The sequence below is a fragment of the Enhydra lutris genome, unplaced genomic scaffold (genome assembly GCF_002288905.1).
Source record: "Enhydra lutris kenyoni isolate GAN:26980312 unplaced genomic scaffold, ASM228890v2 scaffoldscaffold4, whole genome shotgun sequence".
NCBI lineage: Eukaryota > Metazoa > Chordata > Mammalia > Carnivora > Mustelidae > Enhydra > Enhydra lutris.
Genome location: NW_019154088.1, coordinates 56,276,254 through 56,296,539, shown reverse-complemented (window position 1 = coordinate 56,296,539; position 20,286 = coordinate 56,276,254). Strand labels below are relative to the sequence as shown.

General features: G+C 34.8%; 1 protein-coding gene across 5 annotated transcripts in view; it reads right to left on the bottom strand.

Moving 5' to 3' along the window:
* Positions 1–57: 57 nt before the first annotated feature.
* LOC111162593 (protein phosphatase, Mg2+/Mn2+ dependent 1A) overlaps positions 58–20,286 on the bottom strand; it is a 38,529-nt gene continuing 18,300 nt past the window's right edge. The window contains exons 1-5 of one of the 5 annotated variants that reach the window (XM_022527108.1): positions 10,459–11,312; positions 7,984–8,101; positions 3,792–3,900; positions 2,287–2,344; positions 58–1,292 (exon numbers count right to left, since the gene is read on the bottom strand). In XM_022527108.1, coding sequence (XP_022382816.1) covers positions 1,263–1,292; positions 2,287–2,344; positions 3,792–3,900; positions 7,984–8,101; positions 10,459–11,292 — 1,149 coding nt within the window. In that variant the 5' untranslated portion in view covers positions 11,293–11,312 and the 3' untranslated portion in view covers positions 58–1,262. Of the gene's footprint in view, positions 1,293–1,802; positions 2,345–3,791; positions 3,901–7,983; positions 8,102–10,458; positions 11,313–14,093; positions 14,141–15,689; positions 15,715–20,286 lie in introns of those variants that run through there. The other 4 variants (XM_022527120.1, XM_022490545.1, XM_022527112.1 and 1 more) reach the window with 4 other exon arrangements.

The following is a 20,286-nucleotide window of genomic DNA, read 5'->3' as shown; positions in this document are numbered from 1 at the left end:
ACACACACACACACACACACACACACACACACACACACACACACACACAAACACCCCTACACACACCCCCACTAGAGTGTTAGATTGTCAAGCTCTGACAACTATTTTAATTAAACAGTAGGCAAATTCAAGCTGATCCACATCTTAATGAAAAATAAGCAGCCAGAAAGAAATCCATTAAAAAACACATTAAGAAACAACCACAGACTTAAATCTTGTAGTTTTGCAACGGAAGGGAAACAGTTCCATCCGTGCCTTGAGTAACAGTATTTCCCAATTAAAAGAGACTAACATCTTTCCCCATGAGAAACTTCTCATTTACAATGGCATGGTGTTTTAAAAGGGTGGGGTAAAGGAGGAATTACACATACATGATTAAATTTCTTGTTTGTTAAATCAAGCTTTATTGATAAAATGGAATTCAGAATACCTTACTAGGAACAGCAGCAGGCCCAGCCAATCATGATAGCAAAAACGTGGCAGTCTCCTACTAGGTGTAGGAAGCTGCTGCTTATCAATTAGTAATTCAACGTAAGGACTTTTAAAAGAGGTGCAAAGAATCAAGGCATTTTAGCCCCAAGATTGATATTCTTATGAATATACTGTATTACCTGCAATACTCCTGGCAACAAGGCGAGAACAACCTAAAAGACAGTTAAATGAAGGGACCAGCTTATCAACAGTGCCAACCCCACTGCCAAGACAGTTTTCGGTTAACTCCCTGGATGTTCGGCTTTGTAGGATTTTGGAATTCTTCTCCATAATCGTGTGCACATTTGAGCATCTAGCTGACATGGCTGCTGCTCTCCCTGTCCCGACCCCAAGTCCAAACACAACATGACTTGAAAGGACTATGTATCTGTTGCATCACACAACAAGCCAAACATTTTTTGCAACTTTGATAGTGATTTAAAGCAGTTCATAATTAAATATGAGCATTTTGTACAAGGACAATTACACTTTACAAAAAACAAAAATCATACAACAAAAATTGCTGGAGTCTGATTTACAACATGAATTATGGTTTGAAATCACGTTTACGTAAGTCTCAAATTTACAAAAAAAAAAAAAAAAAAAAAAAAAAAAAAAAAAAATCAGTCCTGGGCTAGCTGTTGTACTGCTGAGTTCTCCGGTGTGATCCATTCTCACCCACGTCATACGTCCTTCTTTAAAGTTGAGGATGGATGTTTAAAAGGTTCAAGGAAGTTGAGCTGTACTCTCCTTTGGAGGTGAAGGTAAACTCCATGGCTAAATGAGCAGTTTTACCACATGTCATCAGTTGATGTAGAGTCCTTTATAAAAGGAAACAGAGCAGAACAAGGAACTACATTAAAGCTGAAAGGTGCCAAAATACATAACTTTCCGGATAATGCAGAAAGGTAAACTTTTGTAAAGTTCACATTTAGACTGCAAGTGCTTTTTAAAGTGTGTGTGTGTGTGTGTGTGTGTGTGTGTGTGTGTGTGTATGAAATATCAGTATTCAATCTGCTCAAAAAACTGTTAGCCCTTTGTTTTGTTTTGGAATAAAATATTTTAAATACAATTTTACAATGAGGTTGACCAAATGTATTTCTAAACCAGTATAATTACTAAAAAAAAATTTATTTTCTTCAGTTAAAACCCAATTTACCTCCAGAACACTACTTTATAAACTTTTACTACATAAGAGATTAAGGCTTCAAGTAACATGAGATTTAAGGAGGTGTCATAATGCAATTTCTATCTCAGAGCTGTGCCCAAATGATGGTAAGTTAGAACTGTTCTGTAAACACCACACTACAACTGAATTCTAACCCAGAAATTTAACTTGAGAATAGGACATTCTAATGTCTTTTTATAGTAGAATTCTCTACTTCAGCATTTAAATGAAGTATGTGTTTCAGGGTTCTGAAAGTATTTCCAAACATAAAAACTACTTAGTGGAGCTGAGCATTCTGATTGCAGCTGTTTATAAAACTCAGAATAATTCAAGATTCTGAGCAGAGGTATCATTTTCACCTTCAAAAAAATCACTTAGTGGAGGCAAACCTTCTGAAGCTGATTGCTTATAGAGGCTTTAAGAAACAAGAAGAATTCAAAAGGACTTTCTTTTCTGAGAGAGGTGGCCACTCACCATGATTATGTCCCCAGTCACTAGAACTGTGGTGCAGCCAGAGCTCAGAACAATCGATCAGGGGTATGTGTAAGAGAATGCGTGCAGTGAACAGCTCTGCAGAAACAGGTAGGAAGGATATGCATTTAGAGTGGAGGGAAAGGGAAAGCAGACGCGGCCAAAATGTTACTTACAGTGTCATCATTTTTGTAAGGATTCAGTCTATTGTAAACGGCTTCAATTACATTCCGCCTAAATTTAAAAAAAAATGCAGAAAGTTAATTCTTTAGAACACAGAACTTTAATAATTCAAAGTTAGGTGCTCATTAAAATGTAAAGACAATCTTAGAATTATGTTAATTCTATTTCTTACTGTCAATAGGTATCCTCACTTTATTATATATAATAAATTATTATAAGGTATTTGAGACCCAGTGTTAAACTAGAGGTGAATTTACTCTAAAATATAACATTCTACCAGCCCAATTAATAGAAGACTAAAAGTCATGGTTTAAAAAAAAAAAAAAAAATCAGTCCATATATGGTCTACTTCATTTGAACTGGCTTATGTGGTTATGAGTCAGCAATGATGATGCAGTTTTAAGATCTAATACTAATCTATACTCTTCTTAAGAACTGAACGTTAGTTTTGAAGTAGAAGTTTGTTTCAACAACTGTTGTGGTAAAATAATTTAGATAAATTTTACATTTAAATTTGTTTTTTTCTAATGCCCCCTTTAAAAAACTCTATTAAAGCTAAAATGTCAAATATGACATTTCCCTGCCAAGTCTAAGACATTCTGAATAACATTTTATTAAAACAAGCTGTAGTGGTATTTGTAAGTTATAGCCTCCCCTACTTCCAAAATAGATTTGAAGCAATTTCATAGACAGTCATTTCACAGAAGGTCATACTGATGAAAAGATTTCCAAGAAATAAAACCTTCAAATAGGAATTTTAACAATTACTAGAGAAATGATTATAAAGAACATAGTAGGGAATCAAGGAAATTGTCAATATTATCTTTGTAGGTCCATTATATGGATATCAGAGGTAAAAATGTTTGAATTATAAAATTTTTTTTGAATTATAAAATTTCTTAAAGTCTCCACTTTAGTTTATAAAGATATAAAGCTTAATATCTGACAAAAATTAGTCCAGTTCTATGATCTGAAATGCACACATAAAAAGGCAACAAATGCATCCCCCTATCTTCCCTCATAACAAAATCCAACCAACCAGGAATCAACAACCAAAAACACTGGGAAAATCAGAGATGTAGAAAAATGGCCTAGATGGAGGAAGAGAAAGACGCTCATCCCCGGGGTACTCAAATTTGACTGACAAAATCAAATTAAAATCATAGCAATTAAAAACAACAATCAGAATTTTGTAGTGCTGCGTAATTTAGCTTCAAAAATTGTTTCATTGTGTTAATTTACTCATCCTATAACCCAAGCCTTTGCTAAAGACAGCCTTCAGTGTAATGAGTTACACACAGTGACATTCTGACACCTATTCTAAATGTGCATCATGTATCATTAATAGTGAAAAACACTGAACCACAGGCTAAACATTTTGAAAACATTAAACATTTTGAAAACATTAGAAATTAGGTAAGTACACATCTGATCAATGAACACCTTACATTTTTATGTACTGAGATAAATTATTAAGAGTACTCAGAATGTAACTTACTTGCTTGCCAATTCACCCCCTGGTGGGAGGCTGGGGATGTTCTCACTTGCTAATGTGCGCATCACATGGACTAAGTCAGGGACGCCTTCCCCCTGCTTCTTTATGATTTCTGGGGATCAGAAGTACTTTTTTTGTAAGTGTTGTCCAAATTTAATTAAAAAAAAAAAAACTGAAACAAAGATAACTTAGGTTTTTAAAGATGGCATTTACCACATCTGAGATTTTCTAAGCTGGTATTAGAAAAAAAAATCAAGTTGACCTTTGAAAATTTATGACAAAGGGATGCAAAAAATGATACAACAAATAAGATACTTTCCAGATTAACTTCAAAGAATGAAAATAAACAGGATAAAAATGTGAAAAAAATTTCGTATTAAAATCAATGTATTTATTACATGATCAAGGATATGGGTATACAAATGAGAATATTCTTAAAATGCCAAACTAGTTACTTTTGAGGATATCAACTCCTCTCTTTAGACTAGAAAGAAACATGTTTCCTGAATTTTGCACAGATTAAAAAAAAATAACAATTTCAAAATTTGAATGGAAAAAAAAACTCCTTTAAGTATAAGGGAATTTTTTTATTATATACTAACCAAATCATTTTTACGTATGTTTATATTCGCAAAGTGATACTTAAGTAGCATGTGCAGGTTAGGTTATATAACTGAATACCACTCACAGCTTGATTTTTGTCTGAAATATCTTTAACAGTGAATAGATACGTAACACTTAAAATTAATTTCAAAACATCCAGTTATTAAATGGGGATAGTGATATGATCTGCAGTGTTGCCACAGAGATGCATACTGTCATTCATACCACTGAACACCAACAATTATGTACAACCAACTTAAAGAATTCTCAAACTGTCAAGTATAAGAAGTCTTTACTTGGAGTTTTAGCATATTTCTTCTAAATGCAAGATCATAACAAAGGTATTTGTAATTTAAAAGTTCAAGTTTTGCTCAATTATCTGCTTTCAAGTGTTTATTCTAAGAAATTCTCTTTGTCATCATTAGGGCAAGAAAATTATCATTCTAGTTCTCAAATTGTAAATACCTTTGAAAATTACAATGCATATAAAGATCTTCCATCCTTCGATCAAGTCTCAAAATATCAATTCCTCATTAAAGCCACATATTAAAAGACAGACAGTGCTACCCATATTTCTTTAAATGGCTCAAATTGTCCTTTTGGAATTAAGGCCGAATTTTACCATGATTTTTTTTTTTTTGGTATTTTTTTTTTAAAAACCAGTCTTAAATCGAACAAAAAGCAAGGATCTCAGATTTGGTTTGCCAAGTTCCTTTATTGTATAATCTTTAACATCTAGTATTCTACATGGTTCTAATGCTGGAAATCTGCTGTACAAAAATAAAGGGTTTTGATGTTTACCTAAGCTGCACAATTTCACAATCTAAAGCTGTAATACACTTAACATACAGTCTCTGCTAAGCCAATACAATTATTGGATAGATAACTAAATACAACAGAAATGAACACTGATGAGAAATTTAATCAATGAGAGTATCAGGTCTAAAAAACATTACCTTGATTCATCTATATTTGATGTATCTTACATCTCCTTTATTAAAATATATATTAGGGTATTTTAATTGTGAAGAAAATTACAGGAAGACAAACTCTTTAAAAAAAATTAATGTAAGGCTTTAAAAACAGTTAATATCTCTTATTCCACACGGGACAATACATTTAAACTGTCTTACCATTAACACTACACTAGCATTGCTTCTTCTGCTTTTAAAAAGGAAAACAAGATGAATTTTATGAAATACTTCTTTAATTGCTCTTGGGCTATACATTAATTAGAACTGTAAAAAGACTGAATGCTTTTACTAAAGAATATATGTATAGAAGATCTGTTTCCCATACTCACATATAAACACATTCTGCTCTTCCCTAATCCCCTCCACACCGCGTCTGAGGGATCCTATCAGTTATCTCCAAATTAGCAACTTTAAAGCTTGGGTAGTCAACAGAAAAGATTTTAAAAGTATATATGTACAGGTACAATCTTAAATTGGCTTAGATGGACCACAACCTTAAGTGATATAGTTTAAATTATGAGCTGTGTCTTTTTATCACAACCCTAGAGAGTCAAGTATTTTGAAGGGCACAGGTAATAGGAGAGTTAAAAAGGCTTTCCTCTTTTCTGTGGCATGGACAGAGAAGCCAGAAGTATTCAAAGCAAATAAAAGGAGGTTTAGTAGGTCACAGCAATTTTGAAGCCAGGTATTTAAACAAATAAAGAAAAAAAGAAAGAAAGAAATGTTCAGTGCCTGTTCTGGAAGCTGAATGTAGTATTTTTTACTTAGAACAACTTTTGCAATGTAAATAGTTACATTCTATGTTTTAAAATACAGTAGCATCTTAATTAACGTAGTATTTATTTTCTAGTTGCAGTCTTATCAAACCTACCTCAATAAAGAATATGAAATTTGATTTGTGACATAATAATCTCAGATTGAATGATACAAGTATAATATTTCAACATATCAAAAATATTGAGATTGATGTAAACTCTGTTCAGGTAGCAAATTCTTCCTTGATAAAAAGCAATATAAAACTTAATACTGTAACATAAAATTATGTATCTAAAGCAATTATTTAGAATTGCACCAAAAACTTAAAGAGTGTACACTAAAGAGAAAAGCTGTAATTCATTTCTAAAATGTGATCCTGTTTCATAGTAAATAAAACTAAAGTACTTATTCATTAAATCAATAAGAAAACACATACCCAAGTTACTTTTTTTTTTTAAACCCATTACTTTAAAGTGCCAATAAACCACATACCAATTTATCCCAATACATATTCTTACTGTTTCATTTTTCCACTAGCCAGCAGTCTGAACCAATGTGATATGACTTGGTAGCATTCTAAATATTTTACTGTATTATAAATAAATAACATATCAAAATGATTTTTTTTAAAATATAAAAATTCCAAGAGCCTTGGGTAATAGTGAGAAAACAAACTTAGTGGATAGTATGTCCAATGAGTGAAATACTAAACAGTTCATACGCATACTAGATATATCACTATCAAGTGGGGGAGAGCAATAAAAACAAAATAGCAGCTCTAGATAGTACTGAAAGTCAAAACCAATCATGATTCTAATAGCAGACTGATTATAATTGATATCAAACAGTAAAAAGGGAGAAAACAAAATTAAAGTGCATATTAATTTTAATAATGCAGGCACAGCAGGATATAATAGTGTGTAGGTCAATGCTTACATGCTATTAGATCTTTAACGTGCAAATTCATGACATTAGGAGCCCAAAATGCATTTTAATGCTATCATAGGCATGTCAAGTTTTTCTGCTTAAAAGAAACTGCATAATCTACAAGCTTATTGCATATATGCAGCCAAATGGAATTTTCTGGGGAAACTCAGCGTTTAAAGCAGTAGCTTCATAAAAGGTCGGTTATATTTTTTCAAATATTTAAAGGCATTACACTTGGGAGTTACAAACATCTTTCTAGTTGTCTCAAAGTAATTTGCAGAATTATGACAAATATATTCCTGAAATTCCCAACTTATTTCTTGCTTTTATTCAGCATTTGTATTTCTGCCAAGTAGAAACCTAGTGTATCTTCTATTCAGGTCTATGTTGTCTTGGTGAGGAAGTTTATGGCTTAGTCAAGAAGCCTTGAAAACCGTTTAAATAAATTTTTAAAAGCTGTGGCACATGGAAGTTCCTAATAACCAGGCTGTAATCTTCAAGTTATTAAAAAAAAATCCTAAAGACCTTAAATTCATACACATAGCTTTACACAGAAAGATGGTATTCATATTATCACCATCATAAATAAACTATTTATAATTAAATAAACCACAAATCAGACTTTCCTGGCATAAAACTACACATGCCAGTGAATTCATCAAGAATTTTAAAGCATACAAACACTTTTTAGCCTTTTTAAACAAAAGTATCCTGAACAGAATGTACAGGGTCACACTAGTTCTTATTTCTAATATAACCATAATAGGACGATCAAAAACATCTGAACAGTTACTACAGAAATGCCCTTTCCCACTTTTGTACACTGAACACTAGATGTCAAAGGCATGTAAAGACCTAAAAGCTAAAATACTAAAGTTTGATTGTGTTGAGGTTTTTCTTTAATAAAGCTACTTATTTTTTGTTAAATGATCCACCTTCTACTCTGCTTTCCAGGTACTTGTCCAATTCTGCCTCCTTCTTCACTGCTTCTGGTGATACTTTGGGTGCATTTGGAAAACAGATCAATATCACACTCATGTTGTCTCGACTTCCCTGGGAAGAAAAAAGTTGGAGAAATATTATGCTTTCTTCTTGCTCTTTAAAGCCCTGAAAACTTTTACAGCCATGACAATTTTAATTATACTTTTTCTAGTAATGACATATATATATATACACATATATATGTATGTATGTATGTGTGTATATATATGTATGTGTGTGTGTGTGTATATATATATATGTTGTTTTTAAGGAGGAAAAAATATGCATATGTGGAGAGGCACCCCCCTCCCCCAAACACATACTGTGTATGGTATACAGTATAACCAACACTCCAAAAGATAGGAGAAGCACTACATGAATAAAAAAAATTAAAAAAAAAAAAAACAACATAAAAAAAAAATGATTGTTACAAATTGTAACAATCATTTTATTTTTAAATTGTACATTTAAAATGTACAATCATTTGTAACAATCATTTTATTTTTAAATGCTATAAAACAAAAATACTACCAAACATTTACTGGTGGCCTACTTAATTTGAAGATACCTAACACAAATACACACACACACACACACTCTCACTCAATCAATAAAACAGAAAATTCCAGAGGATCTGACCTATAGTTACATGTATACTCAACAAATTTATATTTAAAATAAATTTGGAAGCCAATTAATTTGCTTCATAATAAATATAAATATGGAATTAGTAGTAAAACTAAATATATATAATTTAAAAACCAGTTTTTTAACTTTCATAATTAAAAAAATGGCTTTTTAGGAAGTACATTCATTTTCAAAGACATCTATTCAAAATACTGTAATTAAAATACTTGAATCAATGTTAGCCTCCTCATATTCTCCTCCCTATTAGGAATTAGAGTTAACTTTTACATATTATGTATTTGATTCCTCAATATGGGAAAACTGACCTTATACCGTTTTAAGCAAACCATACAAAGAATTTAATATCAAAAAGAATCTTGGAGAAAAAACAGTATAAAATGTGGCAAGTGATAGGGTACTGAATAATTTTTTTAAATGGAGAATGCAGACAAGATAAAGTATTAGCTGAGTCAAAACTGACTAGTGTCTCAACGTGACAACTCTCTCCAAGAAAACAGCTTTTAATCTAGCCAACAACTATTTAGTTCTCAAGAGCTACAGAATAAGGCCAATAAATAGATACTACTTTTATGCGCACTAAAAGGGACAAAGAGCACAGGCACCACTGTTCAGCTCTCCTCAAATTCAGCAATCAATAGTTTGCACTATTAAGTCCTTGCTCTATTGTTTTTTTTTAAACCTATGTGCTGGATGTTACATAAACTTGATTTGTTACATAAACCTGATTTCTAAGTACAATCAGATTTTTAATTAATATTTTAAGTAGAGCTGGCAGTATGCTTATAATACTACAAAGAACAGTAAGATGACTTTCTATTTCTGCACGTTGAGAGAAAATCAAATATGCAGTCTCAGAAGAGTTTTACAAAATCAACATTTGTTAGAGGAAAAGAAAGAAAATCAAAGAACAAGTTAATGAACAGTACGGACAAAAAATTTAATTTCTCAGTAGTCCTGTGAGTTAGCTACTATTAGCTCCATTCAATAGCTGAGAGAGGTCAAACAATTTGAGACTGTGGAGTACAAAAGAGACAGAGGTAAGCCTGACTCAAGGCTGGCCTCTTCAGTCTGCTTCCTCTTGCTTCAGCTTCCACATCTGTAAGATAAAGGGGCTGAGCTGGCTCATCTACGTACATGACCCCTTTGATCATCCCAACAACCCCATGAGACAGGGGGATAACATCTCTTACCTTTTTTACAGTTACAGAAACTGATTTTCCAGACAGCTTAAATAGCTTACCTGAAGTCATACTCAGTCTCATACTCAGTCTCATACCAAGTTCTTCTGATTCCACGTTCAAGGCTATTTTTATTACATCAAACCAAGTGATCACTAAATTCTCTTTGATGCTGCTACAGATTGATTAGACTATAGTCTCAAAGTACTTCCATGAATGTATGGAGATATCATATGATAAAAATAAAATATTAAAATTCTAAAATGCTTTCCATTTATTAGACACAAAGGCCTAACCTTCCCCCATGCCTTTCCTTTTAAGACATGCACTCTGATATAGTTTTTCTGCCTTTGATAATCTCCCACAATATTAAAAAGCTGAGGTAGTCATGGTTACTAAAAGACCATTTAGATTATAATTCTTGCATACTGGGTAATTTCTTTCTTAAAAAAGTCCCTAAATTTTCATAATTGGTAAAGAGTATCCTACAACTTTGTGCCAAGAATTTATTTCTGAGAACTAGTTTCTATAATGATTAAATACTAGAGTAATAGTTAAGATGACATAAAACCATTTTTATCTCTTAAAAAAAAGTCTAACTACCTTATACAAACAGGTGTCGACTACTTCATTGCAAACTTTCTCAAGGTCATCAGTGACTTCAAGTCTGGATCTTACAAAATCACAGAGCTCTTCATTTCCCATAACATCCCAAATACCATCACATGCAAGGATAATGAACTGATCATCTTCTTCAGATCTTTCAATATCATGGACTTCAGGCTCTGGTGAGACAAGCTGCTCTGTAGGACCTTTTCCATGGACACATTTGTAATCAAAGTCCCCAAGGGCCCTCGATACAGCCAGAGAGCCATTCACACGCTGAATCATGACAGAACCACCTGCATTCTGAATTCGTTCTTTTTCCAGCGGATTACTTGGTTTGTGATCTTGTGTGAAGAAGTGAACTTTCCTGTTTCTACAAAGTAAACCTCTCGAGTCTCCACAGTTAATGAAATAAGTATGTTGAGGAGAAATTAAGACACCCACAGCTGTTGACCCACTTCTATCTGCACCATGTTTCTTCTCTGACATAACTCTCATGTGTTCATCAATCTCCAGAAAACCTGTTCTGATTCCATTCTTTACATTTTCCACAGAAGGTGCTCCTGCAGACCCTTTAAAATCCTGGTTATTGGTGATGTGATCTAACAAATGCTCACAGCAGTATTTGGCAACCTGAGAACCAGCATGCCCATCATACACAGCAAAGAATGACCATGTTTCAAGTCCACTTGGCAAACCGATCACAGCCGTATGTGCATCCTCCATTTCAACTCGCCAACCTTGCATGCTGCTTAGCCCATACCGCAACCCATTACCCTGCCCCTGGGCGTTATGTTTTTCCATCTTTGGCTTGTCTAAAAATGCTCCCATTATGTCGTGATATTCTAGGTCTGCAAAAGAAGAGAAACAGGAAAGTTAATAACTATCTTATATACAAAATACAGATCCAACAATATTTTTAAGAGTGAAGAAGATACAAAGAAAGCTTTAAATAAGAAGTCACAACTCTTGGGACGCCTGGGTGGCTCAGTTGGTTAAGCAGCTGCCTTCGGCTCAGGTCATGATCCCAGCGTCCTGGGATCGAGTCCCACATTGGGCTCCTTGCTCATCAGGGAGCCTGCTTCTCCCTCTGCCTCTGCCTGCCATTCTGTCTGCCTGTGCTTGCTCTCTCTCCCTCTCTCTCTCTGACAAATAAATAAATAAAATCTCAAAAAAAAAAAAAAAAAAAAAGAAGTCACAACTCTTATAAGCAGACACTCCTTGTGTTGCTGACTTGGAACCTAGAGATTAATAAGAAAGAACTGGAGAAGAGGCTGATCAGGCAGAGGTTAGAATGAACAACAGGCAGAGAGAACTAAAGCATCAGAATAAAAGTAGCTGACCTGACACTCCCCCACCAGGCACAACCACCTCAGGCAGAAAGGAGACTGGCAGTGGCCATCAGCTTACATGAACCAGGCCAAGTGTTTCAAGATGCAATGAGTATGTGAATCTCTTAGGGAATCTCAGACCTAAATTATATGTGTATGTTAATCCAGAAAAAGCCCAATGAATTCATAACATACCAAAAGCCTACTAATTCAAACATCTTGGTTGAACATTTAGGATTTTCCAGTTTTATTCTGAACTACCTAGAGTTTTATTGCTACTACATGAACCCTCTGAGAAAGTAAAAAATGACCTACTCACAATGATCCAAATTTGCACACTCATTCCTTTAAGCCTTTGCTCATGTCAGTCCCCTTAACTGGAATCCCCTGTCTCTCCTCCCTACTTACAGAAAAATGTATATCCATCCTTTAAAGTCTAGTTCAAATTCTACCTTCTCCACAGGTTTTTTTTGTCTCTGACAAAGCCATTAAGTTATTAAATTATCACAAGGAGTACAACCTCAATTATCAAGTTGTAAAGCAATTATACATAAATACAACAGTGCTTATTACATAAAACAAAGCCAGCCTATTGTGATCTACTGATGCCCTATTACTTTAGCAGTTATAACATGTATATTTATTATTAGTATATGCTATGACCATTAGGTATTAATAGTAAAGGAGACTAGAGGGCCTAGAAACAGCCATGTGGACAAGGATTAGCTAATGTAATCCTTTCCCAATAATCGAAAGCTAAAAACTCTGGTCTGAAATGGGCCCACACAACGCAGGGGGACAGTTGGTTAGAACTTAGGTTGACCTTTACTTGAGCAATAGCCTAGGAATGTAGAGACGTGGGATACAAATCATCAAATAAGTCACAACTGAACTCAAACCAAACTGAAAGAAGGCTAGAATTAAATTTAATGGAGGTAAAGTGGGGAGGCAAAATAGGGCTTAGGTAAAAGTACCTAGGTAAATCAGGATGCAGTTATGAAACTAAGGGATTGATGATGCTAATTGATGATGATGCTAATTGATGATGATGCTAAGCTTTGAGAAGAAGTTGGGAGAGAAAAGGTTAAGAAAAACTCCTTAGGAAGGTCACAGTGTCCCAATAGCCTTTCCCCCCCTTCTTCTCCTACCAGGGCCAAACCTATAGACAGGAGAGAAGTCTGTCTGATTAGTGTGATAAAACAATCTTCCCTCTGTCCCCTATTACAACTCCACTAATGAAGATAAATAAGGAAAACTAGTCATCATTTACTCCTTATGGCAGTATTCATCAGATTACCAGATACCAAGTTGATATACATTATTATGACAAGAGTGCTTTGACTGGACAAAGGAATAACATAATGATAGTAACTTAATAGCAGACAATGTTTAATAAGTCTAAATCATTCATTCTGAACAACCCTCTAAAGTGAGTAATAATATCTTCAATTTGTAGATGAATCTCAGTGAGACTAAAGAATGGCCAAGGTAACTCAACTGATAAATTTAGAGGAATCAAGACTCTAATTCAAGCCTCTCTGAATCTAAAGCACCATTTACTACTAAGGCAATGGTCTTGATCATGGATATACAAAAGGATTATTCATGGACTTTTTGAAAAATTACAATTAACAAATCAGAATTTCCAAGGTAGGGCTGGAACCAAGGCACCTGCGTATCTGTAAAAAAGATTAGATGAGATGCCTAGATAAGTACATCTAGATGGCTAGATGATGACTGAGCCATTGTGAAGTCATCTGCTGAAGGTCAACAGCAATTTGCCTCATCTCTGTACCTCAATTCCTTTAGCCAGGCTAAAGGGAAGGAGAGAGATATAGTTAAGATGCTTGATAATCTAGCATTCCTCGTCTGTACAATGAACATATTTATACTTACCTCTGAATGTTGCTTCAAGATTTAAATGAGGTAGGCAAAAATAAGGTATTCAGCGAACTATTTAATTATTACTACATTCCTACATATATAGCTACATTAGATTCTGGTATTATCTAACAGGGAATTTACTTTCTTTTGCAGAAAAGCCCAGTAGCTATTTTCCAGATGGACATATAAAACTACCAAATAAATAATTATTTGAAGACAGGGTAAAATTTCTAAAAACAAAACCCAAACTTTTGAAAAATATGTATTAGAGATGTGAAAATGTAACAAACCAAGCCAGCCATCTGATAAAATTTTAGGTCCAGCCCATAGCAAATATAAAAATATACATCAAAGACAAATTAGTAATTTAGTGGTTGGACTTTCACATAGTGAAAATAGACAATTCAGAAATCTTACCTCCTGGGATTCTGAATAATTTGTAGAATCCTAGTGAAGCAGCCAACAATAGCTACATAAATACAGCAGATGGTTATGTAAATATAATACCAGAAATTACTTACTTATAAATACTATGTTTACATAGTCATTGTCCAGAAGTGGACTACTAATTATGTAGTCAAATTATTAAATTGGCATCTATCTATAAATAGTAAATCCCAAGGGGTTTAATTTGCCCAAGAAAGCTTAATCTAGTTTCTGAGAGAAATTCTAGTTCTTGCATTGTCTAAAATCTCCTCTGAGCACATGCTGGATGGATCTCACCACAACACTAGCTTATCAGTTGATCTGAACTTTTCAAAACAAAATACTATGACAATCACAAGACTGAACTCCTCTTTGATATAAGCAGAAATTTTGGTGAATACTTTTTGTCTTTGAAAACCAAACTAACTCCTAAATTGAAAAATTCTAAGGCTGGGCCAAGAAGTCATTCATTAAAATTCAGCCATTGGCTTTTATTAAGCAAAATTGATCTCATAATCATAGCAGAAAGTCTTAAACCTGTTATTTGGTTAATCTGCTTATAAATCCCCCCAATAAAAGATCTATATATTCAACAAATTAGCCCAGAAATAAGAGTTACTCAAGTGACAGTTTGAGCAGTCTCCTAGTAAAAAAAGAACTCAGGAATAAAACCATGTAAGGCTTTTTTCTGTTTACCTATGGGGACACAAGCTAATACAGAACTCCTCCAGGGTCCACAAACAGAGGACAAAATAAGACATGTAAACAATGTGGAGAAATTATATTTTAAAGATTAGGGGGAACTGGGGGGGACTATATAAAAGAGAGACTGGGGCTCCTTGGGAAAGAGGGGGAAAATGGAACAATACACAACAGTGTACACAATATGGCAAATTCAAGTCATCTGCAGTGGGATGTGAGATGTAAACTCTCCACTGCTACCAAATATTTAGCGTATTCTACCCTGCCCACTAATGCTTATATGTGAACGGACTTTGTCAAACATGAAGACAAATGTTCACCTGACCTCTAAAATGCACATTTACTGAACGATAGGCTTTGTAAGTTGTTGCTGTTTTTTTTTTTAAGATTTATTTGGTACAGAGAGCGAGCTAGCAAGAGAGACAGCTAGCAAGAGAGCACAAGCAGAGGGAGAAGCAGGCTCCCTGCCAAGCAAGGAGCCCCATGTGGGCTGGAGTCCTGGGATCACGTCCTGAGCTGAAGGCAGACTGACTGAGCCACCCAGGTGCCCCCTGAATTACAGGATTTAACCAATATACTGCAAAGCTAGGGTTCAGTGAAGAAACACAGACCCCTTGTGGCCGAATCTCTGCAAAGGATAATTTAGAATACACAAACTACTTTTGACTTCCCAAGCTTTAAGACATGGTAATTCATAAATTGTATTTTGTAATCCAAGGCAGCCACGTCATAGTTATTTATGGTAATGACAAATAAGTGCATCGACAAAACTTTATACCAATTTGAGAAAGGAAAAAGGCGAATCTTTGGGTAATTTTTCTCTCATTTGAGTCTGAAATTTCTCATTGACCTTTATTAAAAAAAAAAATGATTATACAGGGGTACCTGGGTGGAGCAACTGGTGAAGCATCTGACTCGATTTCAGCTCAGGTCATGATCTCAGGGTCCTGAGCCCTGCGCTTAAGACGCTCTCTCTCCCTCTCCCCTTGCCCTCCTCTCTCTCTTTAAAAAAAAAAAAAAAAAAAAAGATTACACGTATTTATATTTACAAATTTAATTTTGATTAACTTGTAAAACACATCAGAGCCAAAATGTAGAAATGGTCTGTCTAAATCTATTTTACAAATGAGAAAGCACACATTTGCTGAAGGTCACAAAGCTGGTTCTACAGTAAAAACTGAGAAGAGGAACCTATGTTTCTGGAACTTTACTGCAATTCTATAAATCCTGTCCTGTGTACTTACTTGCAAATGAAGTTAATGGGAATCTAAAAACAGGCTTTTTAAAGGCCACACATAAGTAGGGAAGATTGTCAGAGAACAATGCTGAAACTCCCTTAAGAGCCCTTTTTTCCTCTGCCTACTCTAACTTCTTTTCTAAATTTCTATACTGCCAAAGATAAAGGATGAAAAAGAAGGAAAGGTAAAGAGAAAAGGGAAAAAAACAATAAATCTAAACTTTGCTTTTTGTCTGGGACTGAGGGAAAAACCAGAGTGAACAATTTCTGGCAAAACTAATCTCAAATACTCAGGGGCTAAATAAAATGTAATAATGAGCAAAGAAAAATAAGAGGATATATTTTTAAAGGTTCAGAAGATATGGGGGAGAAGGGGACACATACCTCAATATTCATTATCTCCAAACTAGAAACAACCCATTAAGATATGAGATGACACTCAATGAATGAAACTACAGGCTGTCAACTTTAAGTAAGTAAATAAATAAATAAAGGCACTCTAAAAGTGGGTACATGGAAATGAAAAACAATTATTGAACTAAAAATTATAACAGAGAGAATGAATAGCCAACTGGATACCATGGGGCGGGGGGATCAAACCAATAAATGAGATCACCTCAAGGAATTCTTTTAGAACTCAGGTCTTTCTTCATCTGGTTAATTCCAACATACAAACCCACCCACATCTGTACCCATCCTATCGCCATACCTTTCTGTTATAAAAGAGGACTCTCTGTTCTCACTTAACATAAATCCCTCTACGAGAGCTTTGAGGCCCATGCTTCAAAGGAATCTTACACTACTTACATGTCTTCTCTGGAACCTTACACTATTATCCTCTTCTTTATATTTAACCTCTCCTTTTCAATTGGAGTACAATTTTTAAAGGCACTCAGATGCCAACCATTACTAATTAAGTCTTTATGTAACTCCTTCTCCTGTAGCTACCCTTCTGTTTTTCCCTTCCCTTTGGAGTCTAACTTCTTAAACACACTTGTTTATGCTCCACACTGCTGCATGGCCATCCCACCAAAATAAGCTCCTCCAAGTTGCTTAATCCAGTGGACTTTTTAGTCCTCGTTTCATTGCTTACAAGAGCATTTGACATTCCCTCTTCCAACTTCCCACTGGCTTTTCAAGATGCTACACACTCTCGGCTTTCCTCCTGCCCCTGGCTTTTCCATCCTTGTTCCCTTTGCAGGCCCATCTTCATCTTCCAAGCCATTAAATACTCACATTCAAGGCTCAGACCTAAGCCCTTTTCTCACTTTATGTTAGCTTCCAAACTACTATTCGTGTGTATGGAGGAAAGGGAACCGGAGGGTATTTTAAAATACACAAGAACTCGAAGTATACACTCATAATTTTTTAATAAGAAATCTTGCCAAGCAAACATTTACTCACTGTGTTTTAAAACTAAGTTCATCTCTATGACTTGTCATTTGTTTAACTCTTAAATAACTTGCTTCTTAAAAATAATCTAAAAAACAAAATCCCATATATAAAGTAAAAAGAAGTTGGGAAATTGCCTACTTATCCAATTTAATACTATGGAGACACCCCCTTTATGTGTATAAATACAAATACCTTTCGTAAGATTAAACTAAAAATTTAGAGATGTATCCAATATATGACTTTGGACAAACCCTTTAGCTTAACTTCTCTCGAGATTCCTTGATAAACAAACAAGAATGATTAGCCACTTCCAGAACAACTACCTTGTTCTGAGAAATGCACAAGCAAGAAGCCTAAAGTTCTAAGAGTACCTAGGTAAATGGCATCAGTAAATAATACTTCAGTCTAAAATCGTGCTGATGAATTCCACTTAAAAATACTTATTCTTAATACCAAGATACAGATTGTGAGATTAAATTATTCTGCAACAGAAGAGTCAACTTGTAGAGAATGAAAAAAGAAAAAAACCAGCTACCAACTAGGACTACAAGCTGGTAGCCTGAATTTGATCTTCACATACATTTTTAGCCTCTGCCCCTGAACAGGGGCATTCTCCAGTGCCCCTACTACTCCTTATGGACCACATGGCATCTGAGTTTGCATCATTTGATAAAGAGGACAATACATACAATCCATGAGGATTTACTCTAATCTGATTTTTAATGAAGTGACCACCTCATCTCAAAGTAGCAAAACAAAAATGATACCTGTAAAAGGCTGAATAATGGCTTCCAAGATACCAGGTCCGAATCCTATAAAGATCACCTTATTTGGAAAGAGTCTTTGCAGGCATGGTTAGTTAAGAAACTTGCAATGAGGGGATTATTTTGGATTATATATTGGGGCCCTTAAATGCAATCTCAAGCACTCTTGAAAATGAGGCAGAGGAAGAATTTTCACAGAGAAGTGAAGATAGAGCAAAGAGAGATTTGAAGATGCTAGCCCTTGAAGATTACAGTGACATATAGCTACAATCCAAAGAATGTTGAATTCTTCCTAAAGCCTCCAGAGTGAACACACTCCTGCCAACACCTTGACTTTGGCCCAGTGAAACTAATTTTGGACTTGTGCCCTCTAGAATGGTAAGAGAATAAATGTGTATGACAAATAAGAAACTAGAATATAAAAAGTATTAATAGAGCTAAGGAAAGAAATTTTAAGAGATTAAAAATTATTGGAATGTTTTAAATGGCATGAAAAACAATAATGAGCAAAGAACCTATAGAAAACAATCTGCAAGAGGTAAAATTTAAAATAAGAGAAAAATCATCCAATATGCAGGTAGGAATAAAGAGATAAAAGTGAGTAGATTGAAGATAAAAACAATGCAGATGCAACAATTTAATTCGTATACCATAAAAAGAAAATCAAATAATGGAGAAAAAATAGAACTTCAAAGAAAAAAGAAATTAATCCAAAACTGAGTGAAAAGCTGAACTGATAATTGAAAGTGTTCATCAAGTAATAATTTTAGCAGAAAATGATCAATACCAAAGTAATGATAATGAATTTCAAGAATACAAGAATTTAGAAAAATAACGCATGCCAAAAAATAAAAACAAAAACAAATCAGCCTGGCCTCAAACTTCTTTGTCACATGATATGCAATAATGAAGTAATGGCTATAGATGTTGAGAGTAAAGAGGGCTATTCCCATAATTCCTTACCCAGCAAAGCTGGCATGTATATGTGAAGGTAACAGAAAAAACAGCATCAACTATGCCAACACTAAAAAAGTATCATCCAGGGGCGCCTGGGTGGCTCAGTCAGTTAAGTGGGCAACTCTTGATTTCGGCTCAGGTCATGATCTTGGGGTCCTGGGATAAAAGCCCGACGTCAGGCTATATGCTCAGCCACGGAGTCTGCCTGTGGATTCTCTCTCCTTCTCCCTCTGACCCTCCCCACACTCAAGCTCTCTTGCTCTAACAAATAGATCTTAAAAAAAAAAAAAAAAAAAAAAAAAGGTATCATCTGTGTACCATTCATGGAAAACCTATTTAAAGGAAGATTAATGCCGGGGTGCTGGGGTGCCAGGGTGTCGGGGTGGCTCAGTTGCCTTGCCCCACATCCGGCTCCCTGCTCAGCAGAGAGTCTGTTTCTCCCTCTCCCTCCCTGCCTGCTGCTCCCCCTGCTCAGGCTCTTGCAGGTGTGTTCTCTCTCTCTCTCTCAAATAAACAAAATCATAAAAAAAAAAAAAGATTAAAAATGTACAGTGTCCAGTATTAGCAAAGGAGTAAAAAAAATATGCTTCTCATAGGTGGGAGACTAAACTGCCACCTTTCTAAAGGGTATGTAGGACACACATTAATTTTAAATGTTGACTTCCATTTAAATAAGTTTCTATACTCACATTCTGAAGTGCCCTTCTATTCCAAAAGTATTTTTAAAATAAATGGACTATAAAACAAAATTAAAAAGACCAAACCACCTGCTAAAGATAAACTCTTAAAATACAAAGCTTTTTGTGAAGCTAAAACTATACAAGCCTCCTGGATGCGACTAACAGAGATGGGTAAGAGTCTACATCCTGCAGGGATAGTAACAGAAATTAAAAATGCCCTGTGCAAAGCTGGGATAGAACTCAAGCTCACTGAAACTCATGCCTGGGGTGAAGGGGGTCTGCTGCCTATAAAAAGAGATGGAAAAAGCTACTTATTACCATAACCTAGAGCTATCGTTTAGATGAAATTAGGTGCCCAGTGAGCAGAAGAGTATAGCTCTTTTGGTTTGTGTCTTTTCTTGGAGCGATAAACCTGAACCTGATCTTATCCAGAGTCAGGAACCACACCT